General features: G+C 40.9%; 1 protein-coding gene across 1 annotated transcript in view; it reads right to left on the reverse strand.

The window, feature by feature from the left end:
• The window catches only part of PPM1H (protein phosphatase, Mg2+/Mn2+ dependent 1H), a 139,020-nt gene that overhangs the window by 58,692 nt on the left and 56,453 nt on the right, over positions 1–23,875 (reverse strand). The window contains exons 2-3 of the mRNA XM_064448579.1: positions 12,678–12,846; positions 3,470–3,814 (exon numbers count right to left, since the gene is read on the reverse strand). Of these exons, the coding sequence (XP_064304649.1) occupies positions 3,470–3,814; positions 12,678–12,846 (514 nt within the window). The remainder of the gene's footprint in view (positions 1–3,469; positions 3,815–12,677; positions 12,847–23,875) is intronic.

Raw genomic sequence — 23,875 nt, forward strand, 5'->3', positions numbered from 1 at the left:
TAAAATGGCACCAATCTTGCAGAAGCACCTGTCTAGATTTCATCTGAGTCAAAAATATCTCAATAAAGAAGAAAATTATGATACAAAAGATACAAACTTATACCTTCCAATAGATCTTACAGACTAGTTCTGTGTCATTTTTTCCCATCCAAAATTAAAGAGAGTTTGGTGTGGAATAGCTGCTGTCTCCCCTTAATCTTTAAAATACATACTACATCACACATATATATACAAAGTTAAATACAGGGAAGGAAGTATAGTTTGATACTTCTGTCCAGTACAGAACAGCACTTGGAAACATCCCTCCTGGCTCCCTAGAACTGAAGCTATAAATGCACACCTTAAAACTCAAGAGATGAAAATTAGAGGATTTGACTTATAATACCTTCAGAACTTGAGCTTATTTATTTCCTTTTAAGTGGAATAATTGTGATCACTGACAATTACTGACATTTAGCTTTTTTTACTTTTTTGAACAGGACAGTAAATTATCTGAGAACACAAACACACAAACTTGCTAATCCTAGTTCCAACACAATCAGGGAACACCATCCAGAAGTACTTCAAAAAGGGGACAGCTTAACTGTTAAATTTTGAAGTTAGCCAATAACTTTGTATCAGCTTTCCGGAGTGTTTTACTGCATGTAGCTGTCAGAGAACACTGTCCAAAGGAAGCCACACCCAATGAGGGAAAAATAATTTTAAAAAGCCTTTTGAATGGGATGAATTGCATTTTGAGACTTGAAGCAAAAACAGGGAGAGCTTTACTAGAATTCAAAAGGTAACTGGGGAAAAAAAAGTAATGACGTGATAAATGCTCCCAGGAAGAGCGGACAAAACCATCATTAGATAAACCTGTCAGGCAGGACTATTAAAAAAAAATTTTAAAAAGTATTTTACCTATTCAGCATTTTCACCAGGTTCAAAGGGCTCCTTTGCAGTGATGGGTGTTTCAGGAAACAACACCAAGAAGTCTGCCTACATGTGAGGAAACATGAGCTTTCACCAAGCACCAGGTAAAACGGTACACTCTGCTGGCACAAACTCATACATTATGCGCACCTCAACCACACTGACCTAACTCGACAACATCCATGATGTTCCAGTACAAAATAGGGCTGAATAAACAGTGTGCTATAGAAGACTACTAGGAGTATAAGCTAGCAGGAAGTCACAGAGAGGTCAGGAGGAAGATCAATCACTACAAGCACAGATGAGACTCAGGATTGTTGATCTTATGAACTGCTGCCTTACACGGGCAGAAAAAAAATACTCTTTTGCCTAGATCAATTATAAGGACGACAGCTTAAAGTAGATATCATTACCTATTGCTTTTCTTAATCTGACCATTTTTATAAGACTTCTGTTTAATGTACAACTTAACGCTGAAATTATATGGCATTGTGGTAGACACGGAGTCATTTATATAGCAAAGGCAGACAATGAACTTCAGCCCTCTGATAAAGAGCAAAAAGTGGGAATTAAGGTATCTGACCTGTGGCATTTGAACAAAGACACAAGGAGGAAAATAAAATATTCTCTGGACTTCAGTTTAGAAAAAGGGAGGACAGATTACTATGACCTGTACGTGGAATACCCAGACATCATATATGTAGCAAGTTATCTAAGGTTTCTACATTTGTCATACCCTATCCATAAAAGCCCTCCCAAGCAGTCAGGTGCCTGGACACAAGCCGAGATGGTAGATGTTCACACAGATGACCAGAGGTGTGAACTCAAAACAAAGCAGGGCAATAATAGCCCTGCTCACTCAGACGGGTGCAGGAAGGCAGCAACGGGTAACGCACATGCTGCTCTCATAAGAAGGTAGAGCACTTGAAATGGCCTTTTTTTTTTAGCTCTCTTACCTTCACTTTCCAGTGCTATGAAACTCTTGTTTCTCATCTCTCCTGCACTTGGAGCCAGTTTCAACAGGAGAGAGAGAGAGACATGTCACACACTCAGAGCCTGGCACTCTTCTGGCCTGAAAATGCCCCGAATGAAGCGTGAAATTGGTGTCCCTCTCTTAATCACACTCTGAACCCACTAGGACGCACAGGATGGACAGTGTCATCTTTCCCTTCTCTCAACACAGAAAGGAGTAAACTTGTCCTCCCTTTCTGAAAAAGGCATGCTAAACTGTCAGTAGATTTTCATGCATCCTCTTTCTTTCAGCTAGCAGAAACTGAGCCCACTAGCCACAGTGCATAAAACTGCTCACATGCCCCACACGGAATGATGCCTAAGCCACGGCTATGGATCTCACTCCTGGACCTACCCACCTGAAAGTGAGATGATGCTGTCCAAACCCAGTTGGTGGGTCTGTTTGCCTGCGCTTCCTTGAGAAGAAAGGACAACTGAGCAAGATAATTGCTATTCAGATCCAAAGTGAAGCACCACCTTGTTAGAACAACAACTAGTCTCTAACTAGATGCATGTATTAAATAAAATTCACACATATAAGGAAAAACAATGGTCGAACACTTCTTTTCAGGCAAAAAGTAAAACTTCTGGTAAACATACATCAGCTCAAAAGCCTTCTGCTCAAATAAGAGGCTTTTCTAAAAACAACAACAAAATTAAAAAAAAAATAAAAAAAAGAAAAAGAAGAAGAACAGATCTCCCAAGACCTCATCTGCATCTATTCGCTGGCAGGCCAAGCCTCTGCTCTGCCCAACAAGAATAATTTTTGATAACGTGGACAAGTGAAGGAGGAAGGTCTGGAACAGCTACATCAATTACAAAAGAGAAAAAACAGCCTTCCATAGGGAAATTGATGGATATTCTGTTTCCACGGGGTCATGATTTTCGCCCAGATGTTCATGCTGTACACAAGTCAAGTTGGTGGTAGGAATATACGTCATGCCCTGCTCACCCACACTCAGTCTGCCTCAGTCAGGAGCTGCACACACATGCTCAACAGTCACTAATGTGGTTTATGAGCCACCCCAAGGCTATCGTGAACTGGATCAAGGATGCTGCCCCTCATCTATATCCCAGATGTGACCTTTTATGACCCATTTACGTAGTTGTGGGCAACACAAACAAGGTGTGTTGGTGGTGCAAGGAATGCTGAGAGCCTTTGCTGCTGCTCCGGTAGGGCAACGAGGCTTTGTAAAGTCCATGCCTGTATACACAGCCTCATGATAACAGCCAATGCTGAAATCTGCTACTGTGAGGCAATACTAATTTTTATCTTAAAGGAAGGAGAAAAAGAGCACCAAGCTTGTAAAGAGTCAAGTAATCCACAAACGTGGCCATGGTGCTGCCTGGGACGTAAGATAGAGTTCCTGCCTCACAGGGATGTACTAGGTAAGCTGTTGAGGCTCTTAAATATTCTGTCAGATGGTGTTTAAGCAAAGAAAGGGAAAAAAAAGTGAGAAGAAAAATTCTGAATGTTCATCTTCTCTGGGGCATGCGACTCATTATTGTATGCAACAAGGACTTCAGAGCCCTGAGATATACATACCATTTCCTTGAATGCACTTTCTATGGCCCCAATAACCAGGCACTCATGTGGGATCTTCTTCTCGGTGAAGAAGCGTGTTGGAGGGGTGCTGGGTGAGCCTGGGGCCCCCACACCACCACGTAGGGAGGCCGCCCGTGTCAGTGTCCGGCTGTTGGTGGCCGGGTTGTCAGGCTCTTCTCCCAGGCAGGTCGGCGGGAGGACGGCTGTGTTCCTCAGGATGTCCACGATCTCCTGCAGCTGCTCCAGGATATGGTGCTGCAGCAGTTTGGAAGCGACCACAGCTGCCCCCGACCCAGCGTGTCCATCAAACAAGGACCAGTAGTACAGGTTGATCCCATCTGAGTCCTGGAGAAGCAGGAGGGGAAGAAAGGGAAGGAAAAGAGATGGTCACCATTACACAGCCACGAGTGAGATAATGGAGCAGCAGGTAAAACATGGGTACCTTTCACAGAGGTAACATTCTTTCTGAAATGGAGAAATACCACTGTGTTAGCACAGCTCTGGCAGGGAGGAGAGATGCTTATTATTGCCACATACCCCACCTTTTTTTTTTTTCCTTTTTTCTTTTCCTTAACCCCCTCAAAAAAGAAAAAAAGCTGACCTTGCAATCTTTCTTACCTTACAGTGCTATAGAATGCACTGACCAAGAACAGCTACCACTGTGAGACTACGTTAATTTCCTAATGACTGTGTAGATCAGAAGCATTCAAAGATCATATCATTGATAAATGATGGACCTACCACCACGGAAACCAAAATCCTACACAAGAGAGCACCTGATACTCCTGTGACAGACTTTTTTTCCACTAGGCATGAGATGAAGGACCTCAGTTTGACATCTAGTAATAAGACCTGATCCCCACTTCCATGACTGGCAGATAAGGTCTATCAGCACTGGCAGATGGGACAACTCAGGCTTTCCCTGCCCAAGAACCAGCGCAGCACAGAGGTCCTCGAGGATGGCAGACAGAAGTGGGATCAGCTGCACTGCACCTGTGCTGGCCTACACATTCACTGCCTAGTTCTTCCCAGTTCTCTGAAAAGTTTCCTGTACAGTACTGGAGTTACACACGCTCTGATCGGAGGAGCTATATACATGTTTTATTGTAGCTCATGGCATAATAGTATGCTTTTAGGTCTTTTATCTTAGTTCAACTCCTGGCATGCCAGTCAGCACAACTGTTCTCATAGAGACAGAGTAAAAAGTATCCGGAAAAAGTAGATTTTGTAGACCTTGTTATTAAAAATAAGGTATATGTGGTAACGATATATATGTGTTCAGCAGTTTTTGATCAGTGATGCAATTTTCAAATATTTCCCCTCTTCTGCTCCACAGTCTCCTCTGACAGGCATAAGTCAGCTCCGCTATTGCTCTGATTTGAGCACAAACCATGTTTTTTGTGGTGGGGTGCCCTATCACTCAGATAGGGCCCACTAACCCAGGGCTGGAGGCAGACTAAGTTACGGGCAGCACAAGCTCCGATCTGCCTGAAAAATACCAAGGAGCCATACCCTAGATAACCTCAACTTTTTTGGAAGAAATTCACCTAGAAATCCTCAGGGAAGCATTTAGGCATAACAATACCTGTCTTTGCATGATAGCATACTTGGCAGCAGCATGGGGAAAGAGTCTTTACAGCCTCTTTCCCCTCCATTTCTTCTTAATCCTGCACCTTCTCCCAGTTCTGCTGAAACAACTGTTTGTGGGACTGCTTTGTGAGTCAGACGTGGGTGGATTAATACAGATTTAGAAATAAATCATTTTGCAAGGGACAGGAATCAGACAATACTGTTGCAAAACACCTCATAGTAAAAAAGCGTAACCTAGATCTCACTGCAGTCAAAGAACTTAAAAATTATATCTGCACGTCATGCTGATTGTGGTCTAATTTAGGATGACAGGCATGATTTGTTTCATTCATCCGAACACTGCTCCCTTACACAACAAATCAGCATTTAGTCTAGGTACCACCTGCATCTCATCACCTCAGCCCAAAGCACTGCTTATTTCAGATTTATGGAGAGGGCTCTGAGCTGCAGCTCCTTTTACTTTCTGCTGTTCCAGCTGCTCCACAAAGGTGCCAACAACCAGCTGCAGGACAGCGCAGACAGGTTGGAGTAACAACACCATGAATTGTCATTTGCAGATCCAAAAGACATCATTCATTATTGCCCATGCTACAAAATCCAAAACCTAATGCATAATGTCTCTTTTAGCAACATGTATATAGACTATCACTACAAGTTCATACTCTTCAAAGGGCAGGGTTCATTGCTGAATCTGCAATTACTTGTAACTTTGTTGAAATGTATATTTAAAAGCCTTGATTATAAAAATTACATAAGTCTTTTTTTTTTTTTTAGCTTATAGCATTGCTGCTGTAGTAAAGTTCAAGCATATTCTTAAACTGTGCATTAACAATATAGTCATCTGTACAGGGGAGAGTTCTTCCAAGAGAAGGAATTCAGCAGTCTATTGCGCACTCTTCATTTTATTACTGAAATGCTGAGAAAAGGGAGTATTGTCCTACAGTACTGGATTACTTACCACAGTAAGGACCATGCAGGATACAGCCTATAATGGTGGAAAACCCAACAAAATGTACACATTTCTGAATGCGGCTCTTTAGCCAGTCCCACCCACGTACCCAGTTTGGTGAATTCACCAAAAACCTGTTGTGAAATTTCACCCCTGAAGGCACGACTGGCAGCTGTGCTAGCTTGCTCTGGGCTCAGAAGCCCTTCAAGTTCACACAACAGTTGGCTGTAAAATTCTACTTAAGCCATTTTTAACAGATAACGGAATTACTGACTAAAAAACCTGTTTGTAAAAATAGATTGCTATCCATACAAAATTGCAAGTATTTTGCCAACAGAAACAAGTATACCAGAGTGAAAGTATCTCAGCTGAAAATTGAAACCATTTATTCAAAATGGCAACACTGTGCCTCCTGGGAGTTGTAGATCAAACTACTTCTGCTCCCATTCTTCTCTTAGGGTTTGGCTCCCTGGCCAAAATCCACCTCATGATGCACCGTGGATAGTGCTTCCACAGCTTATGTCCTCATGTCATTTGAAAGGTCTACTCCTTTCGAGATGTGCTGCCGCTGGGGGAAAAAAGCATAAAGGCATTACACCTCTGATTGCAATGGAAATATTTTACCTTCTACCTAGAGAAAGAAGGTATTTTGTTGTCGCCCTCCCCTGCCCCCAAACTATAACAGAAACTTACAATTAAGAACAAGTTTAAACCACACACACACTAATATTCTTAAGTTTTCCAAAGTAAGCCCCCACCAAAGTCCATATTAGAGCTTTTCAGAAGATGAAGGAGAACAGTTATTACACAGTTCACTCTCATTATTACAGAACCATAGAATCGTTAAGGTTGGAAAAGACCTCTAGGATCAAGTCCAACCATCAACCCAACACCACCGTGCCTCCTAAACCATGCCCTGAAGTGCCACGTCTACATGTCTTTTAAATATGAGCACAACACTGGATAAGTCCGACACTGAACAAGCCTCATGTGAACTTGGTAATCAAATAAGGTGCCATCAGAGACCGGGAAGCTTTAGAACAGACCAGGACAATGGTCTATGACAAAAAGGGAAACTGAAGTGTTAACACTTCTTTCCTCTAAGCCAATGGGCAGCACAAATTAGGACAGAGAAGCTCACATGGGCCTGAGCTGTATTCTCAGGCTGTCACTGACACGAACACGGCATGGCCACTTCAGCTATGGTGGTTTGTCTAGAGTTCCCTGATCTTGCCCATTTTGGACTAGTAATTCTTAAATAAAAGGGTGTTGCTACCAGTTCAGCTAAGTTCAGACATCTACACTGCACACTCTCAAGGCAGTTATCTACATTGCCCTTATACTCAGAGAGAAAAAAAATCCTGCACTCTCAGACTATGCTTATCTTACTCCAAAGTAGATTTATTTCTCCCTACCAACTTCAGAAATACCCTAGATAACTGAGAGCTCTGTATTATAAGCATATTCAGTCAGGGGAGATGACTACCACAACACTGCTCTTATATACACATTCTGCATGAGATGCTCTAGGGCCTTAACTTCATTTGGGATCTGCAGGCATTACTGTAACCTAAATATTAGTCTCCAAAAACTTTTAATATATCCCTATGAAGTTTCATTTACTTTTGAACCAGCAAAGAGTATAACCACGAATGACCTATTAGCTGTCTAGAAAAGGAAGAAGAAACGAATTCCTTTCCCCCACCTTGAGAACAAAAACTGCTCCTCTATTTTAAAAAAATAAATTCTCCAAAACCATACCAATTTGATGAGAATTAAATATATGTTGCATATAAAGCAGCAAGTCAGAGAACAAACAAAGGCCAGCAGTCAGGGCACATAGATGAGACAAAAAGCACAAGAAGGTCCTTGCTTTTCCTTCTACAGCTGAAATGACCTCTGTAGCCACCAAGTGATTACCTATTTTGGTGTACATATGCATGGCTGTTCCTCTCCTTCACATTTGGGAGCTTGAACTTCTTCCCAAAAGTATTGATATTCTGCAATCTTTCAGAGAATAATACATCTATTTCTATCAGCTCTGTCAGTATTCTGTCAAAAGCAGTCTTTCAAACATCAATCTCCATTTGTTCTTTTAACTGGACAGAGCCCTCAAGTGGGAGTATGGTCGGTCACCACAGCGATTTATTTCAGATTTTCTTTCAGAAGATTCAGATTTAACAACATTCTGAATAGCTATCAGATATGTGAAGAGCAAACAGATCCTTCACTGCACTGACCTTACAATTCATTTCCAGTATGTACTAGGAAATTTAATAAGCTCCAGGCTCCTCAACTGCTGACCTAGCTTTCAGGAGGGTTCAGCAGTCTCCTGGGTTTTGTAATTGTAAAAATGTAATTAAGACATGCAAAGTTTGGGTCAAGCAATACGTGAGAAGTCATGAAAGAAAATGCATATATATACACATAACTGGGGCTTCATTATAGGAAAAAAAAAGTGGGTAGCCTTAACAATACATAGTAATCAATTTGGGACAATTTTTTCAGGCAAGTTAGACAGTGGTCCTACTTTGCAAACCTTCAGAATTTTTTTATGAAGCTAATTCCAGACAGGTAAATAAATCATGTTGCCACTAAAGATTTTTTCTGAAAACCACAACGCACCCTGACTATTATTGTTCCAAATATGAACTACATTCATAAAGTGCATTAGAGGATCTCTTTAGTTCTCATAAAATCTGAACTGGGTGAGCGATTGCCACCCCATCCTCAGAGAAAAGCCTCCTCATGTTACCGATGATATGTTCAGCTACCTGTGATAGGCAACCAGCCTTGTATCACACAGAACAAATACTCTGTCCCATCTTTGTGACAAAGAAAACTGCAAAATTGATAAGTACGTATCTTCACATTACAACGACAATTAATAATGCATCGCATTAAGTCCTGCAACCCAACTGTCACTATGACGATATCATGAATAGTATTCCCACTTCACTCACTGATGGTCTTCAGTATTCATCAGCAACGTACCCTGTAGTTAAAGGCATTTAAAAATAGTACCAGTGAAAAAGTTGTGCAATTTAAAGTGAATGATCCTGAATGGGGACAAAGAGCAAGTATGATTAACCAAGCAGCAGGAGTGGGGTGCGGCGTAAGGGGAGAGAAATAATTTAGGGTTGAACTTGTAGAATCTTTCCTTTCACTGCTCTGCTCAGTTTATCACCCACTCTTTTGAAGAGAAAAACCATATTTATGCTATTTAAGAGGTTTCCTTGGATTTTTCTGTGTGTCAGGGCTAAACAAACGTTCACTTCTCCACCTCCTCACTTCTGGCCCATCACCTCCTCCTTCCCACCCCCGGAAGCTCTTCAGAGTCCACCCACAGAGTCAAGGCCACGACAGCAGCAACCAACCCGCGGATCTCCAACTCTTATGCCGCCACGCCAAAGCACAGGGATGCATTGGCAGAATCAACATTCCATAAGAATAATCACACAACCTCAGATGCAGTTGCCATTTATGTTTCACAAACTTCTCAGAAAACGGGGTAAAACAAAGATGGCATGTGGCCTTCTCAAAAATTCTGTGGAAACAAAGAAAAATTTGAGGACAATGAAATAGACTCTGTTAAATCAAGAGACAGTTCAAGTTCAATTTCCTATTTCCCTTGTGCTCCACACTTTAAAAAAAAACTAAACAAGGACAGAAGAAATCATTCTTTTCGCCAGGCAAATATTCAAACTGCTTCCCTCATCCCTCCTTCCTTCATTATTTCTACAAAATGCTTCACCACTCGGAGACAATTTGAAATCATGATACAGTGGGATTTCCCTAGGAGGCATTTACAGGCTTCAGCCCCCTTCTTACTTTCAGGCTTTCTTACTAAGTAGTTGCTGGGACGATTTATACCACTCACTGGAGTGTCTCAAGCCTGTATTCTACATCCTGTTGATACAGAGTAAATTGCACCCTCCTCACATTTAACACCAAACTCAAACACACCTTAATAATATTTGCTAACAATGCTCTGTGAGGGCAAAACACAGTATTATACTTCACAGTATAAAAATACAAAAACATAAAAATATGACACATTGTAGAAATGTGTACATCTTTTTTTCCCCTTTTAAATATATTCAACCAGCAAAAAATGTACCAAGGAAAAACCTACTAATTGCTAGTGTAAGACTGCCCTCTTGTAGAAAGCTTTCTCCAGAAATATGCTGCATGTTTGGGAAAATAGATTACAAATTTAAATTCACAAGCTGTGGTCTAATAACATGGTAGAATAGGTTTTACGCAGCTAAATAATGAGTGCTATAGCACTTATTCAAGTGTCATGTAGAAAACAGAAGTAAATCTGTAGATAAGAAGAGAACATATAAAGAACATGATAACTAGCATGAAAACAGTATATTATATTATATGGATCAGCTGGCTCCTCACTTCAGATCTTATGCTTGTTTCTGGTCAAAACATGTCAGAAATAGAAGAAAGAAGATTTGAAGTAAAAGTGTTTCTCTCAAGAAGCTTGAAAGGGAGGGCTGTTTACTCAAAAAATTAGATGAAAGGTACAGAATCAAACTAGCAAATACACTAGTCAAGAGAAATCAGAAAATTCCATGAGATACTTCGCATAACACAGGGTAACTGGATATATAGCAAGGCTGACAATCATTAAGTTTAAAATGGATAAGAACAACAGCTTTCAAAAATATGCAGTCAGTTTCAATACCCTACCATTACAATACCACAACAGTATGATGACCATAATGACGGATACCAAAGCTAGTGAAGACACCTTTTCAATAATGGAATAGTTTTATATCCCTGTATTTTTAATGCAATCTAAAAATATTAAATATGTAATGTTTGGAAAAAAGTTCCTTCTGTGGAAGATAATTAACTGCACAGTATAGTATATATAACATAGCATGCCCTTTGCTCAAGAAGCATTTGATACTACTCAAAGCTGGAAGTTAACTAGACTTTGTGAAGCAATGCTACAAAGCTTTTCATGTCCCATGCATGCCCCAAAATTTGAAAACACAGGCAAATTCAGTACAGCTACATTCACCCATATCCCAGATGCAGAGGCCCCTGACCAGGTATCTCACATGGTAGGCCTGGAAATTGAATGTGGTGTCAGATCAGAGCCAGTTCCTCTGCACAAGGACCCTGGCTGGTGTCCACAGAAGGGTCACTGCAGTATGCTGTGTGCATGACACAGCGATGTCCTTTGTGTCCAACAAACCCATCACCTGGACCAAGCATGTTGTTGTTTATCTTGATGTGTTTTATATACATGACTGTGGCCAAATACCTGCTTTATTACACATATTTAATGCATACTAAATACACTCATGAAACTCATGAGCCAATAGCAGACAGTTGCATGGGCTTTCTATGAAAGACTTTTTAAAATGCAGACTATTAAATTCTGTTTTGCCTTGCATGAATGTACGCAAAACTCATTAGTCCCAGCAAGCACAGGGCACAATTCGTTATCCAGGAGTGCTCAAATATGTACTTTGGAAAAAAAAGAAACCAAACATGCCTGTCTGAATACAATGAGGAATATCAGCACGCAGGAACTGGGACAGGTGATCTAAGGAAAGATTTGAAAGAAGAACGAACAGGGCTATTCGCAAACCTGGAAAATCTGTCAGCGTCTGAAAATGTTGCGGCAATAATGAAATATGAAACAGAATAGGAGGAGCAAGAGGTGGGCAGGGACACAGTGCAAGAGGAATGCTTGTTGCTTAGGTCCCCTGATGACCCCTGCAGCCATCAGGTATACCAAGCCATGAAGTTTTGGGAGAGAGACTGAAGCAGACTGCTAATCACAACCTGGTTTAAAACAAAAACAAACACCCCCAACACATGAAAGGGTACTTACACTCCACTGAAAGGCTAATTATCACTTAGGGAGAACCTGTGTTCTCCCAGCAGCAGAAAGACTGCACAGCCACATTGTCCGACTTGAACATTCAGATAGGGCATTTAGTGTCACATGGCTAAATGTCTGAATCGCACACACACTATCAATCATTGCTGGAGCCTGAGCTCATGCTTAAAGAGCAGATGAAGTAATTAGCCAGTCAGGAAACAAGACAGATGAAGAATAGCAGATGATTACCAGTAGATAAGTGCATGATGTATGTCACCTTCCACACAAAGAGAGGGGCCACAGTCAGCAAATATAATTGAATTCAGTGTGCTGGATGACCTTACCCTACCTGGATAAACCAACCTTACTAGACGCAATAGTGCTTCAGTGAAAGGAATCCAAATGACTGCCTAAATCTTAATAAAATTGTATGACTGTATAAATGGTGATACTTCTATGCTTACAGTGACCATCATTGGGCAAGTCAACCACAGCCATTAAACTCATTATTCTGCAGCAATAAATTTCTCAGGATTATATTTTCAGAAATGAAACAAAAGGAAAATCCAAGGAGTATTCGCTCCCCATTTTTAAACTAAAATGTCTTCGATGCAAGCAGCATTTTTCAATGCAAGAAATCAAAAATCAAGTGGTAGACCTAAGAAAAATACAGTTAACTTTCATATTTAAGCAGAGATAATTAGTAACAGGTAACTGAAAACATGAAACATTCAGTAAACATCTTTTAGCATCATATTGCCACATCCTTCTATATTTTGTACTTCTCCACTGTCAAAATACAGAAGTCTGCTTACTGAATTGTCTTTCAGCTGGAGACCCTCTCCATTGGGCAATGATGACCTCCGTTTTGTTGAAGAGTTCTTGTTTGGTGTGGAATTAGCGCCTCCAGCTTTCTTCTTGACAAAGAGGACTTCACAACTGGCTTGATCTTCATTGTGTGTGCTCTTCCCTGCATTTATTACCCTAAGAAAAAACAAAACAAAAAAGAAAACAAGGGATGTGTCCAAGTTAGCAAAGCACAGAAGCCTCCATCTGTATCTCATGTAACTCAAGATGTACGAAACCAGAGCCCAGAAGTATTGCAAATACCAACTGAATTAAAATACCCGACTTTCTTACACACATATATACATACACACATGCATACTTGTCTGTTTCCACACACCTACACAAGGTACATGCTTTTTTCACAGAACTATGTGAATAAGAACCAATGGTATCGTGAGCATATTTTATCCTTCAGTATACCATACTTTTCTTTAAAGGGATTACTTGATGGTCAAGGCTGATAACACTTACGCCTCCTAGTTGAAGTATGAGAATCCCAGTTGCTTTTCTACCTGCCAGCCTCTCTGCTACAATGAATGATGAATCTGTTGACTAAGGGTATGCATTCTGTCAAGTTCTGAGTCTCACACAAACAGAATTCCTGCTATAAATCTAAAAAGCTGTTACTGCTAAAGGCAGAGAAAAATACGCAACTGCCATTAGTTTGTTTAGAGGGCATATATTAGAAATGCTGTGACAGAAATACAAAAGGAAAGGCTTTGCCTTATATTCCAACATGCAAGCCAAGCTTACTTGTACCACAGCAACAGAGATGCATACTAAATACACCCGTCTAGCATCGCAGAATAACATAAACGCCCCTCTCCCCCACACAAAAAAAACCCCACCTCAATCCCCCACACCTCTGTCCCACCTACAGTGTGGAGAGCAGACTTGCACCAAGAGCTGCAGGCATGCAGAAACCAGCACTAAGAGATCAGTGCAACTTTCTGACAGCCAAGGGTATCCTGAGACTTGCACCACAACTGCTCATCTTCCTTCCGTCAGTGATGAAGCTGAAATAAAAGCTATTCCACCATCAACATTTTAAAACCCTGATCAGAAGTTCACATTACCCAAGACACCATGGCTACTATCATCAGTCTCAGAACAGCCATGGTCAAACACATTTTCCACTTTCTACATGAGAACCTCATCATAAACTGACTAATTTTGCATCAGTTGATGCCGTGTTCAGTAAGACACATGCTTTGACAGTCCTGGGCTCACACAGGGAAAACCTGTGTAAGCTGGGACCACGTCTTGTTCCAACCAAGATGACATGGCCACTTTGATGCAAGCGTGTCTTCTTCCACGAACAGTGTCTAACCACTCCTGTTTACTACAAGGTTTGAGTCACCTAACAGGTTGACTGCTAGTCAGAGACAGCATTTTCACTACTGGACAAACAGAGTTCAACATCAGGGACGCAATGTCTTTAAAAACAACTGCTGCCTCCGCAGAAAGTAAATGAGCTTGAAGGTACATCGTAATCCTGATGGCAAGTTCAAGACGTACCAAACTTCTTGATCTCTAATGTTTTCATTAAAGTAAAATTTTACATAACAGTAAAATACTTGCTAAAGGTTGTTGAAATGAAAACAAAACCCAGAGGAAGGCCACAGGGGACTCTGCCCCAGCTTGCCTGCTCTTGCTGACATGTCAATTCTGTGTCAGCCTTGCTTAAAAGTAGCGTATTCTTTTGATTTTCGAGGAGCAACATGATACTGTGACATGCAAATGAGTAGTCCTGCTTCTGACTAGAAAAAGTGTTCTAAGAAAATGCACAGCCACTACAATTAACTCCTTTCAGAATCTGAAAGTTTCCTTACAGTGCCAAATGTCACACACTGCAACCTGACATCTGTATGCACAATACTGCCAGTTGTTTATAAGTATTTCTTGTAAATACCAACTGTGGATAAAATTATTTTGTGAAACACACAGAGAGCAGAGTTGAAGGCACATTTAGTTGCAAGGCACCTGTGAGCAGTTTAAGCACTCACCCGCTGTAGTGCCTAACCTTTGAGCAACTGGAGATCAACCACTGAGATGCAACAAACTTTCAGTCTGAAAACTCAACATTTTCTTGACGTTAGGAAAAATAGAAGCATATATTCAGAAAATGGGGAGGAGGCACAAATACCAAAGCATTTAAATCAGCTCACCAACACTGTTTCAGTTTGAAATCCTACAAGTATGATTAAAATACAGCAGCACAGAAAGTGTAGTTTTATCATATCAGGAGCTAATCAACATTCAGTTTAACTGATCAGCCTCCTCACTGATGCTGCTGTCTTCAATCCCCTTTAAAAAAATAAGAAGCCACGACAAATAGGGACAAAAGCAACTCCTTACAAAAACTGCTGCCTTACTACTACTTATCATTCCTTACGAAAATCACTTAAGTATTGGAGCTGCTCTGGTTTTTGAGCTTAGTGATGGACTTCAGGACTTGTATGGTAGGAGGTGTTCTGATATTTAACAGCGCGTTAAGTTATGCACAATATGGTCTCATTTCATAAAGCTCTTGCCAAGAAAATTTGTCAAGGCACTGAATACATTAGAAAGGCTACAAGAACAAAGTGACCTAACAGACTAGCTTGGCAGTCAGCTACTGTGAAACGCCGGGAGTTGAACCTGCATACCAAGCACCTTGCTAGAAGAGGATATGGTCAAAAGGAACCTGGCAAGACTGAATACTGAGAAGACATGGAGGTTGGTGCGTCAGTGTATTGAGGTGGGGGGACCAGGGGTGCAAACAATATGTTCCTTCCCAGAACTTCACTTTATCTCCTAAAATTCTAGTTTTCCTCTCTCCAACAGAGAATTAAGTTTATTTTGGAAATCCTTGTGAAGATCTGAACTAATCATAATGTCAAATGAGTTCTTATGGGTGCTACCATGTAACGCAGGGTCTAGATGCCAAAAGTTACCCCTCTACGTAGGTGCTCTTCTACTCTCACACCCCATCTCACAGGCAAACTTTGGAAAAGGGCTGCATTGAAGCCCTGTGATTTTTAACCTCAAAGCTTGAGCTATGTGTTGGTGCCTGATGCCTGTGTGCTACAGAAGCTGGTAGCACCTTCTACTCAGCTTCAAACACCTCTGTCTTTGCTGCCTTTTGAAATCCTTTTCTCTCTGCAGCTTCTTAAATCCCTCCTCCAGGCAATTCTTTCAAGCAGCTTTCCAATCCTGATTTTACTGTTGTCTTTCCTCCTTGCTCTCCCAGACTGTAACTTATCAGGACAAAACCCACATCTAAGCTGCTTATACAAATAACAAAGCAGAACTAACAAGATGTTCATATCTCCAAAAGGTAATGCTTAATTAGTCCTCTGAAATTTTTTTATGGAAAATCTATCTACCATCCCCCTCCTTCCACAGAGGAAGTGCATCAGCTTCCTAAGATTTTCAGTTCCCCTTCATATCTCTTTTTCTGTCTGCCTCAAAAAATAAGTTACCCTCCAATAAAGTGAAGAAAATGAGATAAAGCATTACCTTCTCACACTTAATAAACATCCTTCCCCACCAGAAAAACCCTCCAATCATACAGCTGTTCTCACTTCCATTTTATCATGGATGCAAATAATATAAAATGTAGATAAAAAATGAAAAATAAAAAAAGAGTGAGGCCTACATAATACTCTAGCTTTTATTCAGATACATGTTTTCCAAGGAAATTCTTGCTTTTGCTTTCTCTCCCCATAATTCCTCAAGGAACTGTTTGATTAGACCTAATAATGATCAACTCCTTCCCATCCCATCCCTTCTCTCCCCCATCACCCATTTATCTCCTATCCAATCTTTTATGAAGTTCAACCCAAATAATGTATCTAATTTGGATTAGAAGTTCCTCTTTTTATAGCATTAGTTGTTTCTATTGTTCACACATTGTTCAGCAATAGCTAAATAATTCTAATGTTTAGTTCATGGTATAGTAGTGCTAGTAAAAATACATCCTACTCTGCAAACAGGACTGAAGCCTGCACAGTGAGCTGGTGGGGTTCGGTTACATTTGAAGAGGTGCTTGCATCAACCTTGACGGACGCTTCAGTACTTTACGAGGCTAATCTCTGACATGTCCTCAGCTGAAAGCAAATCCTCCAGATAGGAGCCAGCTAGTTTGTTTGGCTCACAATTGGCATTCTGCTGGTATCTTGCGAGACCCCAAATCCCATATGACTGAATGGAAATGTAGGTCACACTGTGCTCCCGTTCCTCGTTCAACCAGCAACTCCTGTGCTGAGGTCACTGATTACAACATCCTAAGTTTATCTTAAAAAGAACCAAAACAGACCAGTTGAACAAAGCCAAAATGGGTTTTGATAACAACTTCCTGACCAAAAAAGCAGCCCCACCAAAAACCCAACAAAACAGCTCAAATCTTTTGAAGCACTTTTATTCAGCGCTCTATTTTTCACATCAATATCAGTACATACACTCTTCGGTTGTTTTACTCCTCCCTATATCATGCTCATTGAGATTACATTGTTTTATTTGCTTCAGCAATATTTTCAAGCTGTGCTGTAGGAGGAGAGTTTTACCCTGGTCTAGATCTCAAACTCCGAAAAAATTAAAGTAGTTATCCAAGCACTTGCATTTTTTAAACTGACAAGTCTAGCAAAATTTTTTATGTAACATACCTAGATAAAAAACAACAGGTACAGGCAAAGAGCTCAGCAGAAATTCTGAATGATGCATGACAACAGCAGCGTGTACAAAAAAATGCTTTTTTGAAATTTGAGGATTAAAAGAGCTTCAAGAGCTTGGGGAGTTATGCTGTACCAGGAGAAGCGTGGGAACTGGCTGCACACACACTCTAGACCTGCCCAAGATAAGAAATAATACCTGTAAGCAGGGAGCCTGACCTACACCCTAAGTTCAGTCGAGCTGTGGGGTAACTGACCAGGGCACCCCAAATTCTATCTCCTTCTCCCCCACCAAGACACAGTTCCTCTTCTCAATAGTGGAGAGCATTCCCAGATCCACTTCCTCTGTAACATCTCTTCTGAGGATCAAGACATCCTATGCAAGCACTTCCAGGGCAAAGATCTGGGCACCCTATGCTTGTACCATGTAGGTTAAGGCTGAGGCTGTGTGAATTATCTGTGTAACCCACAGGGTCTGACATTGGAACATCAAAATACCCACAAATGTTTCTAAAAAGAAATGCTGCAGAGACAGGGGGAGATACAGCAACTTGCATTTGTCGGCGAGGAAGCAGCCGTGTCAGGCAGGAAGCCATCCCGGCTGGAAAGGCCAGCTGAAAGTGAAAGAGGGTGGATGAAAGAACACAAACTCAGCTTGCACGGGCCCAAACACTTCTGATAAAGCAACAAAAAGTAAAGCCTTAAACAAAAGACCAGTTGATGGTCCCACATTGCAGCTTTCTTAGTTAAATACCTTACAAAAAGATGCTGTCAAATGCTTTTCTCTGTAAATAAAAAAATATGACCCCAACTGTGCTCAAACAAAAGCTAAAAATCCCATAAGATATTAAAAAAAAAAAGCCCTACAAAGAAATTATCTGCTTCAAAATAATCCATGCCTTTCAAAAATTAAAATAATTTTTAAAATTTTTCAATCACCAAACCAAAATTTTTCTCCTGTGTCTTTATCTTTCTTCCCCAAGGAAATTTTCTAACTCCACCATTTATCTAATTAGCAGACACACAATCTTAAACATTTATTAAACTATACAACTTGGAACATGCTCCTTCTTTCCCCCATTATCAGTTTTCAGGTTACTAACAATATCAAAGAGTAATACCACTCCTTGGGGAAGTAAACGATTCTTTTTCTAGGATGTACTGGCTGTATTCAATAATCACAAGAATTAAGCAATGACAACCAAGGGCTGCTGCTGAGGTTCTTCATTTCTGTGAATAAAAGTGACTTCCTGCAATTCTGGCATCCATGAGTTTCTGAAATAAACGTATTATCAACCTTCCTACTGTTTAAAAAGGCTGAAAAAAAGGATAATGGCAAAATGTCATGCCCTAACCACGCACTCCCCCCCAAAACAACAAAACACCCCACCCCAATGCTGTTGCCTTACGTGCCTGGAGCAAAATTTAGCCCACAACAGAAAATTAAACCAGTGTCCATTAGCTGAGGTGAAGGACAGTTGCTTGCTCGATATCCTGCAAGATGTCCTTATTTGTGAAAACTGCTCTCACTTGATCTACAAAACTTCAATTTGTTAACCCTCAGGCGAATGCAAAAGCTCTTCATCTCCTCCTTAAATCTTAGGAAAAAGGAGGTAGACAAAAGCAAATATATCCATGAGCAGTTCATGTTTTTTTTCAATTTTCCATTTAAAGTGGGCAGTGGGCACCTGTGGTTGCTTTGACACTGAATAAATCAATTCATCAGGCAGCACAGAGCCCTTCTCTCCCGCCGCCAGCCTGGCAGGCTCCAGCTGCTCACAGGAGCTACAGCCAGCCTCCCTCTTTGTTGCAGCTGTGGCACGCACACACTACCCACAACCCTGAGTCTGACACCAGCTTGCATCCAACCCAGCTAATAACACAGCAGTAACCCAGATGAATGAATACCATACCTATAAACAAACAAACAATATGTTCCTACGGTTTTGCTTAATAATTTCAACAGTCTTAGAATGATGATTAAAGATATCATAAAAACAACCTTTCAAGATATCATTAAAACAACCAACAAGTGTTGCTGGCTTTTCTTCTCTCTCCCCCCCAGTGGATTAGCACGTCAGTGGATGCCACTGCCGCCTTCTGTGACATCTCATTTATACACTTAGATTTCCAGGTAGGTGGCTGTTTCCTCCCCTTCACCCACACAAGATTTATTTCTGCATGGGAAGTAACTTGAAAGAGATTTCCTCCTAGCTGTTCACCTCCTCCTGCAGATGAAAGGCAGCTTTTCAAGGGGACTAAACAGTTTCATTCGTTCATTACTCTTACTGTGATATTGCTCACATCAAAACCAAAACACCCACTAGTATTGTCCACTGCGGGAAGAAACTGAAGCCATCGGTTCCCTAAATCCATCGGTTCACTAAATCCATGTGGTTGAATAAAACCTTCATTTTATTAACCAAGAAGGAAGTGAATGTTTAGCCATAAAGACGAGTCTTGCAATGCTCCAGTGTGAAAACATGGGTTTTTGTATCAGCAATGGCACTGGTATAGTCGGCTAAGCTCACTTTAGGACCTAGGTAGAAGCTACTACACTTGCCAAGCAAGGCCCAGAGGTAGAATACCATTTATGGTGGAAATTTAAAATACATTAAAGAAGTCAAAAACAATGCAAGAGAAAAAGTTCTAAAAATTTCTGCCACAAGTTCAGTGTAAATGAACATAAACCGGTAACACAGCTTGTCTTTGGACTGAAGGCAGTGACATCTTGGAAGGGAAGTCCAATCTGATGTTATTTGCATGCACTTCCCAAAATTCTATTGTGGGGCATATCATCCAGCTATGCTCTCCAAAAAGAGATGAAATACTATGCGACTACAAGGAACAAGACAGCTGTAGGTCACAGTAATGGAACAAGCTCTGTGATCACTACACAGGGATGAGCAGCTCTTTTTGATAATTGGCATGCAGGTATTACATGAGAAAAGCAACGGCCAGTGAGCCCAGAGCAGATGCTGAGCCAGACCAGTGGGACACAAATGTGCTTAAGCATGACCTCACTTCAGGGCTGAGCAATCTCAGCACAGCTGGCAAAATTAATTGCCAAATTCTCCTTCCTCACTCCTTCCATACTGGCTATCAGCATGGGGTAAGGAGAGGTTGCAAAAGCAAAGATGAACTTGACGCTGTAAAAGAACCACCATTTCCCACAAAGCACAGTGGAATTGCAGAACATGCCAGGTCAGACGGCTTATCGTCCTATTTAAAGCAACTTTGGTTGGCTGGCTGTTCAAAGCTTGCTGAAAAAATTAAGCCAGAGACCCAGAAGGCAATGAGGACAAACAACTTTGTGTTGACCAGTGTCCTTCAAGTTTCCACTAACACACTGTCTTACCCCTTTTTATTCTCCTCCTTAATAGGTAAATTCTTAAATCCTGCTGACCTGGGAAAAATGGGTCTGAACTTATCTCCATGGTATAAGGAAGAAGTTGCCTTGAAAATTCTTAAATTATGCTTCTTATATGGATAGGACGCATTCAGTCTGGTGAAGTCAGCCTTCAGATGAGTATATTTGCACAAAAACATTGAGATTTTTATGCAGCACCAGGTATTTTCCAGATTCTTGTTGTCAATAAGGCAAAGAATGATTACCAGCTTTGGCTGCTGTGACAAGTTTAAAGCTTCAAACTGAAGCAGAAAGCATTAAAAAACCAAAATAGGTGTGAAAAAGAACCTTTCTACATGGTTCATTAGCCTGTGAATAGTCCTTTGACTTCACTTTACACATTAAGACCCACAACTCTTGAAACCAAGGCACCTGGTTCAATCTTAAGAAAACACACTATGCATATCATGATAGTGACTTTTCTTTATTTTGTTCCCAGCCATTTTATCACACATATGACTTTGCTGCCTCAGCCTTGAAGGGAGATCCTCAAAGTTCATTGATGAGCAATACTTGGCTTTTGACCGCACACTGAGAAACACACCTATGGATAGTGGTTTTGAGCTGGTTTCACATGAGAAATGTCTTTGGATCTATCCCTGAGCTCACATTCAAGACCAGAACCCAAGTTCTACCATTCCTTTCCCTTTAATGCAGGGAAAAGTAGCCACTTCCACGCCTGTTCCCATGAGCTGTACAACTTCTGGTGCACGAGGCTGAGGTAGTCTTGAATGCAAGCATCCCTCATACAGAGGACACAGTAGACACACAAGTCTGGATAGAAGAATGGCTGCATATGAGATCCAGTTGTCCTGACAGAGTTATGTGACAGAAATACACATAAATAACCAAATCATACTAATCAAAATGATCAAAGGGCAGGGACAGCAGCCTGCCCCTAACCTCTACGGCAAGGGGCATCCAGGCCTCAGAATCACTCACTTTGCCTACAAGCTCAGTATTACTATAACTACTACACCAACTACTACTACAAAAATCAAAAAACCAACCAAATGCTCAATTTGAATTAAAAATATTTTATTTTTATTGTAGACACATAAATGAGTGCTTGCATACGGCAAGGATGCCTGGAAAAAACCTAAATGCCACTTTTTCTCCCCCAGATTTCCTTCCCAAAATTCTACTTTTTAAAACACATCTAAAATAAACCCTTTATTCCTTAGAACAATATCATTTATATGCAAATAAAAGCTCTCCTTAAGCTTACAATGAACCAAGTTATGTATTTAAAGTGCTTCAGTAAATCCCACACCATTAGGCTATAATACTGTAAGACTGCAGTCTCAGCTCTCTCAGGGTTAAGAGAAATAAAGATAAATGGCTTATGCAAAACTGGTCCAACCTTTAAAAAAAAAAACAACAAACCACCTCTCACATTTAGCATGTGTGAAAGTTAACTGCAAGAGTTCGACAGTGATGGTACTAATCCCTTTTATACAGCTGCCAACTTAAATTAGCCTCAAGCTAATCTTTGCAAGTGTGACAGAGAGCGTACACATTTCCAACGATAAGCACTAATGCTTTATTCACAATACCCCTCTACTGCAGCAGGTATTGTGAAGCCCCTATAACCTGAAAGAAGTCAATCTGCTAATTTATTCTTAAAAAGCCATTATAGCAAACTGTATATGTATGAAAGAACACATATGCAAGGCAAGGAAAAAGAAAAAAAGAAAACATTACACACTGCTTTATTACCAAGAACCCACAAGTAGAATATTAATTCAAAGCCACTCATACATTGGTAATTTAAGAATAGCTTAAAGACAAACTACACCCTGCTGCTGGAGTTTTACATCCATCACTTTTCCTCTGGGATAACATTAAATGGCAGATCTGCAAGAAGGGGCCACGTGCAAAACACACTACAATGACACTTTGCCATATAAACGTGCCTCAAACCCCAATTTTTTACTTGTTATTAAAATTACCTTCCTAGACCTCATATTTGAAGCTGTTAAAATATAAGCTAAATGCAAGCCAATGAAATATCAGAAACCCTGAGCCTGAAAAAAAAAGACGGGTTGCAGAAAAATGGCAGCTACTTTAATCTTGATAGATCTTCATGATCCATCAAAACATTTGTATAGCGTTCATTCATTCTGCTTGGGAGCTACAGCCAACTCCAAAACTAGCTTTCCCAAATTTAAGGTAAAAAAAAATAAACAGTTTTTAATGCAAAACAGGATTAAGAAAATATTGCAGTACTAATATATATTTTATATACACATACATGCACACCCCCATACAAAATACTAGGTGTTTCCCTGGCAAGCTACTCAAAGTTCAGTTAAATATTATGTCATTTTAAACATCTATTTTTCGTGTAATATAGGCCAAAGTGCTTAACATCTTTGCTCAGTTGTTCAGGCATCACAGAAGCAAAATGTCTAGTGCAGTGATGATTTGGCGACAAAGTCAACACAGGGACCCCGGTAAAAATCAGCACCAGTAAAAAGAAGAATCACAGCCAAATGCAGAATTTCTACCCGAGAGCAGGCACATTGCAGCAAGCAGATGAGTGTCTGTGTGCGCAGGGCTTGGAGGCAAGGGCGTCCCCTTTCCAGCCCTATCCGCTACCTTTACTCAGAAGGAAGGTACTCAAGCTCTGGGCTCTGCACACCAGCTGCTACCATGGTATGCCACTGTATGTCTTAGGGGTGTGCTGCAGCCAGTCCTGCTGCACCTCAGATGGCACAGACGTGAGCACTGGGTAGGCACCAGGGCTGAGCCTCAGGGCAAACTGTCCCTACAGACTCCTGCTGCCCTTGATGGGGGGTGTGTGTGTGTGGGATGAAAAGATGTGCCCCCACCCAAGAGCAGAAGAGGCACAGCAAGGTTAAGGAGCAGTTTTGGAAGGTGAGATATCAGAAAATCACAGAATGGCTGAGCTTGGAAGGGACCTCTTGGAGCGCTTCTGGTCCAATCCCCCTGCTCGAGCAGGTTGTACAGGATGATGTCCGTATAGGAATGCAGAGGAAGCAAAGCACAAAGCAACAGAGACCTGCCTTACTCGGTGCGTGCACAGGATCTGGCACAGAGCAGGACCTGCTCACTGCCACCTTGTGAAGCCTGAAACAGC

This window comes from Phalacrocorax carbo, chromosome 1 (genome assembly GCF_963921805.1).
Source record: "Phalacrocorax carbo chromosome 1, bPhaCar2.1, whole genome shotgun sequence".
In the NCBI taxonomy this organism is placed as follows: Eukaryota; Metazoa; Chordata; class Aves; order Suliformes; family Phalacrocoracidae; genus Phalacrocorax; species Phalacrocorax carbo.